General features: G+C 46.1%; 1 protein-coding gene across 2 annotated transcripts in view; it reads right to left on the reverse strand.

The window, feature by feature from the left end:
* cnnm2b (cyclin and CBS domain divalent metal cation transport mediator 2b) overlaps positions 1-7,962 on the reverse strand; it is a 36,205-nt gene extending 28,243 nt beyond the window's left edge. For both annotated transcript variants that reach the window (XM_034600136.1, XM_034600126.1), the window contains exon 1: positions 6,205-7,962. In XM_034600136.1, coding sequence (XP_034456027.1) covers positions 6,205-7,693 — 1,489 coding nt within the window. In that variant the 5' untranslated portion in view covers positions 7,694-7,962. The remainder of the gene's footprint in view (positions 1-6,204) is intronic.
* Positions 7,963-8,115: the final 153 nt, after the last annotated feature.

An 8,115-nucleotide genomic window follows, 5' to 3' on the forward strand; every position in this document is an offset into this window, starting at 1 on the left:
CTACCTGGATACTCAAAGCACAGGACCACACCACTAAATGGCAAATCAGGACCACTGCAGACAGACTTCTCTGGTGTTCTTGAGTTACATATGGAGTGCCGGGATGTAAAGCAAAGTCATAATGCCCGATCAGACAGGCTTTGGGGAATGCACTGCGCCCATATTCACACTCCTCAACTGTTGTACTAATCGGGTCTTAAAAGCCTACTCCATGTTGTACCAGAATCTGAAGAATGTAGGCCAATTCAAAAGCCAGTCAACAAACACAAACAAGAGTTCAATCCAGACAATATTGAAGTCACCATAAGTCAATCATTCATTGACATTTTACACGGCAATTACTCTAATATTTATTACATCACAGGTGGAAGTTCTGTAATAAGCAGCCTACTCTACTACAATATGCTACTCTGATACTGATGTGCTAGAGGGGATAATTTGGAAATCTTTCCTTGTCGGTGAATCTCTGAGCTAAGTTTTTGTAAAAATCAAACACAAAAGCCAAACAATGTGCAAATTGTAGTGAAGACATGATGTCAATATGGTTGTTTTTCCGTTCTGTAAGTTTGGCATGAGTCAAAAATTGTGGAAATGTTTAAACATCTTTAAAGCTGCATCAGTATTATCACATTAAAAATCTAATGAAAGTTTTCAGCAAGGCCTTGTAAAATGTCTTAATCAAAGAATACTAATGAATAGACACGCACAATAACCTTTAACAGGGGATATGGCTAACTGCCTGTCTCTGACCCTCTTAAAGATTTCTATTACAAACAATAAAAAGCTCTCAGTAGAGCTCATACCACCGCTATGGCCCAACAGTCTTCTCAAATTCAATCAAGCCTCACCAAACTGTACACACTTATAGATATCAGTCCTGTCAATGTACCTGATTTTTTCATCAAGATCGGTGAATGGTTTTCTGGAAAACTTGAGAAAATGTCTTGCAATGTTAAAGAAAGAGAACAAAGTCTGCTCTTCTGTCCAAATCCTTGTCAAAAATGTACCACCAAATTCTCTTCAGGTCATACTTGATTCCAAGTGAATGTCTGGGCCGCATGTAATAGTATTTCCTTTGGTTATTTCAGATGTAATGTGTAAAAAAAAATGCACAGTCATGTGACCTTAAACTTTCAACCCCCAAAATGTCAGTTTAGTTCATCTCCGAGTCTATATGAATTTGTGTAGCAAATTTGAAGATATTCCCTCAAGCTGATCTTAAAATATCAAGTTTAGGAAAAACATAAAGATACTTTGTGAAGCCACTGAGACCTTGACCTCTGAGCTTTGGTTTTCCAAATCAAGTGAATGTTTGTGCCAAATGTGAAAGGATTCTTTGACGGAAATTCCAGAGATATCACATTCACAAGGCAAAAACAGCTTTGTCAGGTCACAGTGACCTTGACTTTTGACATTTGACCACCAAATCTAATCAGTTCATCCTGAAATAATCATTAAAAATGCGTATGTCTCCAGCCACTGGCTCCAGAAATTACTCCAAATATAGTCTGATGTAGCTGCCTAATTGAAATCTGAAATTATTTTCTAATACAACAACTTAAAAGGGGGATAATGTTTCCATGTTGTTGGTTCTGCTGCCCCAAGTGGCAAAGAGAACAAAACTTTAACAAAAAAGAAAAAACCTTCATAAAAACTGTCCTGTAAGTGAGCACATAACCGCATATTGTGAATCCAACTGTGAAAAAAGTAAAAAAACAATACATTTTCACTTCCAGAGTTTCAACACGACTCTAAAACTATGGTTTAAAAGAACCGTTAGAAGTGATATAAATTATTCATGGCTTGTAGTAAACAGGCTCAAACATGCAAAACATTGAGTGTGGTTCCTTAAACTCAGAGTCCAGACTACAATAGAGAGTTGACTATATACAGGGTTGCTACAACAGCAGTTTTTGCCTTCTTTCATAAAGTGCTGCCAAATGGCTCACATTCTGTGCATACGAAAACCCAAAAGTCACTCAAAAGAGTTAAACAAAATACACGCAATAAATCATAGAGATGACACTCAAGATTTTCTTTCAGTGAGGATTAACTGCCTCACTGAATAAGTGAGGCAAGTGAGATCTTAAAATAAGATCTCTTTTTAATATGTGCTAATGTAATCACACACTGTGCCATTTGTAAGTACTTCTGTAACAAAATTCGATTCTACTAATAATGCCATCTCCGATAACACAAAGTATAGTGAAACCTTTGATTCAAGGTAATTACTTCTGATAAAGTGAGCGGCTGGCAGCAGACGTCGTGCTGAGTTCAAAGGGGTGTCCCTCATCAGGAAACATTAAGTGTTCTAACCAACATGATGCCATTTAATCCCAACACTTGTTGCAGCGTTAGCACCAAGGGTTACCAGGCAAACACTCCAACATGCTTTCTAGACATTAGCTATAGTACGCTCCAAACAAACACCAGAAAAGAACATCTGAAGCAAAACACAAAACTGCTTTGAAAAAAAGGATTTCAATAAGACCGACAGAGTAAAAAAATCAGTTTCACTTTAAGACGAAGCCCTGAGCAGAGAGACCGTGAAGGCTGGTGAATCTGAATTAAGCATAGATTGGCCTATATTGCAGCAATCGGGGGAACTAGTTCAAGACGTGCCAGGCCTCATGTAGGCTCTTTCACACAGGGGACGGCACTCTGAAACAGTGAGGCACAAAAACCTGAGGTGTGGAGCGCTAGCTGAACATGATTTTGATCATTTATCATGAGGATATTCTTCAGATGAGGGAGGAGTACTATTAACATGAATGTAAATGTAACAGCTTGAAAAGAAGTGCTGTGAAGAATTGCATTGTTTTCACAATGGCTCATAGACCTGTCAAAACATTACCTACATGAAACACCATGTTTGTCGCGGACAAACAGTGGAGTAACCAAATCAATGTACACACACACAGAGTCAGAGATGACAAGAGGGAGTTTATAAGTGTCCGGTCTTAGAAAGGCCTGAGGAAAACGGTGGGGAAAACGTTTTCCTTGCCTCTGCTGGGTCCCGTCTCAGTCCCCCTCTGGACTCCCATATACAAGTTAGGCAAGTGGCGTGCCTTCCCTGGGGGCCAGAGAGCACAGTGTGCTGGAGAAGAATACCTGTGCACAACCTGATTTGAGCTCTCCAAAGATCCATACATACTGTCAGCCACCTCTCCTCCTCTCACAAGGCTGCACTGCGTGTGAGCTAGTGAATAACTTTCACTTTCAGTAATATCGCCCATTACTTTGAAGTCGAGAGGGAAAGTGGAATTCCTGTTTCTCTGGTCCCAAATGGCACACACTGACCTACTCATTAACCGCTAAACCTGCAGCTTTGACAAGCAGCCCCTGGATGACAGTAATTGTTGCAATCACAGACAGCAGCACAAACAGCAATTAATGACAGGGTCAGAAGTTTCCAGAAGGGTGTCCGCCTGCATTAAAAAGCTCCCGCATAAATCCTACTTTAACCCCTGACCTAGGGCCAAGGTCGAGCCACCTAGAAAATGAGCATGGGCACACACTGGGTTTAAATCTGACTTTTTCATATTTTTGCTTTTTATTTTAGGGCAACATTATTTTAGTGTAATTTCTCTGTTGATTAGAAATCGGAGAATAGGATTACAGTGAGTTCTGTCACATTGTTAAATTGAGAACACAAGCATAAAATAAATCTAGTCAGTCACAAAGTTCAGATCCAACACAAAGCAGCACCGGCCACTCGGACACGGTGTCCAGCGCGAGCGACGCGGTGTGGGTTTTGGGATTTTTTTGTAACAGACTTCAGACGACTGTGCAGCTCCACAAGCGGCATCAAATTAATTAACAGTGACTTACAATACAAAGCACTTTGAACTGAGTGTGCGCCGCGAACAGAGCCAGATTGACAGGGAACTTTGACCCAGCCGCCTTCCCTGCAACAGTTGCTTATGACTTCCATGAGAAGCCTAAAGGCGAATTCCCTCTGGCACCTGGCCAGCAGCAGAGACACCCTACTTCGGCCATTACTCGCTAAAGCTATAGCATCAAGTACGCTGGCAACATAATGTGTTTGTCTTTTAGTGAACAGCACAGATACCTAAAAACTCCAGTGAACTGCCAGTTGATTTTAAACCCAGTCAGCCCTGGAGTTATTTGTTTTATATGAACCTCATTGAGATGTGACTGATGATATGATGAAATGATATGTACAGCAACAATTTATGGATTCTCTCTGATCCTGCAGCAGCACAGCAAACTTTACTTTCACGCTCATATCTCAGGATCTTTAACGACACACACTTCAAGCTGTTTGTCAGTGAATTAGGTCCGGTATTTTCCTCAATTAATTTGCTAATTGTTTTTTGATAAAATGCCCGAAAATAGTATGATATATACCATTATATTTCCAATGTATATAAGAAATAAGATATTATTATTTAAATTAATAATTTCCCAAAGATACACAGGGGACTTGTGCAGAGTGTATAGCAAATGACAGCTGGGATTAGCTCCAGTCCCTGTTATGAATGGATGGATGGATGGACGGATGGATGGATGGATGGATGGATGGATGGACGGATGGATGGATGGATGGATGGATGGATGGATGGATGGATGGATGGATGGACGGATGGATGGATGGATGGACGGTTTCCCATGGTGTCCAAAGTGTCCCCTTCACATTCCTTGTTATGTCGGACCAGCAGTCAAAGATAAATTGACTTTAAAGTGAAATAAAATATAATAAAAGGGTATAATCCGTGCTAGAGAGGGAGGTTATACTGCAGGAATTATATTCTGTAATATTAATATAATAATAATATAACATGGGGCAGTAACTCCTCCTTATTGTTTGTTTTGCTCAGAACTACTGCACGTCTTTAAATAGTCAGCGGTGATGAAACCCCCCCCCCCGTGAGTATATTATGTAATGCTAATTTGGCATGGAGAACTACACCTAATTTCTGGTAATGGAGCTCAATGAGTAGCTCTGAACCCCCCAATTAATCCTCTTAAAAGGGAAGTGAATATTCGAATGAGCACGCGATGCATCTATCAGTGCTTTTTCCCCTCACATTGTGGATGTTGGGAAATCGGCTGCTCGACAGGTGTTTCTGTGAATCACTCCTACGGCTGCCAGGAAGAGAGAACAGGCTCACATCTACACACACTGCCAGGAATAAGTCAGAGGCAACAACAGGGAGAGGAGGGGGTGTGCTATGCAAAACACCAGGTAAACCATGGGCGAGGTAAACATCTTTCTCAAACACCATGCGCATACACAAACACAACACATGGGGGGCTCGAGGGTGTTAGAGGCTGTTATTCATTATCCACACGACTGCATTCCAGGGCTGGGCAAAAAGGAGTTATCGCCACCATCACTAAGAGGCAAAGCACAGGAGAGGTAAGAGGGGGGATTTAAGCAGGTTCTCAAACAAGATGCCCCCACCTGATAACCTCAGCACTGCCGTTGCACCATTCCCACATGTCCTAATGCATTCACAAATCAGAGAGAGAGAGAGAGAGAGAGAGTGAGAGATGGAGGGAGGGGGGGGGGAATGAATGGGAGGAGGGCAAGGAAAGCAAGACAGAGAGTGTATGAGGAGAGAGAGAGACTGTGTGAACATTAACGCTGAATGGAAGCGATGGAGAAAGATAAGGACACCTCCTCCTCCTCCTCCTCCTCCTCCTCCTCCTCCTCCTCCCCTTCACAGGAAGTGACCAGTGAGGCTGTGGCAAGTTCACCTCACTCCTGATGTGGGCACTTTAGTGAGAAGTGCCACAACAACCCCATCCTCCTCCTCCTCCCTGTCCTCCGCTACCTGGAAGTTCTTGTTAAATCTTGAAGGGGACAAGAATTTATCCTGCTACTCCCCAAAAAGAAAAACCTACAAGAACAAAAAATCAGGTTATGCACATTTTTGGGGGATTGGCTCCCAGGACTCAGATGGACAAAGCAGTGGCATCCTGAAAGGGAAGAGCTGTAAGACCTGGGACACACTATTACTCACCAGTCTGTCTCTGGCTCTTGCACAGGGGGATGGTGGTGGACAGGTGGAAGGCCAACCTGCTTGTGCAATAAACTTTTATCACCTGAGGGGTCAAGAGATCTCTCTGACCGGTCAGGCAGTGACCCTTTCACCTGGCATTAGAGGTGTCAAGGGTGGTGTCAAACTGAGAACGTTTCACTCTTAATAAAGGAGATAGTGTGATGGGCTGCCTCACCTTTTTTGAACTCCTCCAGCATCGCGTCCAGCTTGGTGTCATTGAACACAAAGTGCAACGAGTGGCTGTAAAACTTAGTGATGGTTTTGAGCGGCGTGCAATCATCCGGGTCCACGAAGGCCAGGTCCTTGACGAAGAGCTGCTCCACGATGTTGGACCTCTCGCCCTCGAACACCGGGATGCGCGTGTAGCCGCTCCTCATGATCTCGGACATGGTGTTGAAGTCCAGGGTGGCGTCCCCCGGGATCATGAAGCAATCTCTCAGCGGCGTCATCACGTCCTCCACGGTCTTAGTCCTGAGCTCCAGCGCGCCCTGGATGATGTTCAGCTCCTCCTTCACCAGGTCGTTGTACGGGTCCGTGACGCGCAGCATCTCCAGGAGCTTCTCCCGGTTGTACACGGTTCCGATCTCCTGTCCCAGCAGGTAGTCCAGCAGCTTGCTCACCGGGTAGGAGGCGGGGAAGGTGAGCAGCATGAAGAACTTGGTGAGGAATATGGTGTTGGCCCCGACCGCGAGGCCGTGTCTGGAGCAGATGGCCTGGGGCACGATCTCCCCAAAGATCACTATCCCGATGGTGGACATGACCACCGCGATCAAGCCCGAACCGGCGATGTCATCCAGCAGGATGGTCAGCGTGGTGTTCACCAGCACGTTCCCCAGCAGGAGCGAGCAAAGCAAGTAATTCCCTTGGCTGCGGACCGGCTCGATTTTCTTCGCGTAATTCTTCTCCCGCTCCGTGCCGCAGTTCTGGACGATCTGGAGCTCCATGGGGTCCAGGGCCATGAGCCCCAGGTTCAACCCGCTGAACATGCCCGACAGGCAGAGCAGCATGGAGATGAAGATGACCTGGAGCCAGAAGGGCAGCAGAAACTTTTTCTCCTCCACCACGATCACTTTGGTGTCATCCCCGTCGTGGTAGATCCAAGTGGTCTCCGTCCACGGGTCGTGCATCCCGGCTGGGGCCGGTGTGGAGGTGGCGATGCAAAGGTAGTACGATTTACTCCTCTCCGTCTTCCGCAGAGGTTTGACCTCGATTTCAACTATTCCCGACGTCTTTCGGCTCAGGATGATGTGGGGCAATATGATTATATCCGAAGTCCTGATGCCGCAGGGATGCGCGCTGGACGGGTCCTCCTGGCTCTGGTTCTCCCACGAGGAGCTGTCAACGCTCCGGCTGCGCTCGTGCTCCGTGAAGGAGATCTTGGACCAGGTCTCGTTGTTGATGTTCTGCCCGTAGACCCTCAGCTTCGACCGGGAGCGCTCACTCACCCGCAGGTAGCCCCTGTCCATGAAGGAAATGTCGTCCGTGTCCTCCAGCCTCAGGCCGATGATGACGGTCTCCTCGGACCCTTCCTTGCCACTTGTCGGGGCCACACAACAGCCCGTGACAGTTAAGAAAATCATCGCCAGAGCTCGGACCCGGTTCAGTGACGCCATTTTTGTAGCAGTGGGTGCCTGGGATAACGGCTCTGCCATATTGATAACCATTGGCGAACCGAGCTCCTGAATGAAAAGGGCAGTGGAAACTCAGAGCCCGTCGGAGTCCGCCTTCATCTCCGCAGAGGGTCGCCGCCACTTGTGCATCGGGACCCGCGCGCTCCCACTACGTGTCCGACACTGATGCCTCGCGAGCGCAGGCTTACGGGCCAGCTCGTGCCTCCCCTGATGTCCCCGAGACAGGCGACGGCCGCGGCCAATGAGGGGGCGCCGTCGGCCAGGGGGCGGGGCGTGCGCGGCGTAGTCGGCGAATCAAATTCCAAAACAAGTGCACCTCATGTTAAGAGACAGGACTCTGCTCGTGACTTTTCCAACATGAACCCACTGCAGCGGATCCGGGACTCACAGCTCGGACATGTCGGTCAATGCAAGGGAATGATTTTGCATTTATAATGAGATGTCAGATGGAGATT

This window comes from Hippoglossus hippoglossus, chromosome 1 (assembly GCF_009819705.1).
Source record: "Hippoglossus hippoglossus isolate fHipHip1 chromosome 1, fHipHip1.pri, whole genome shotgun sequence".
In the NCBI taxonomy this organism is placed as follows: domain Eukaryota; kingdom Metazoa; phylum Chordata; class Actinopteri; order Pleuronectiformes; family Pleuronectidae; genus Hippoglossus; species Hippoglossus hippoglossus.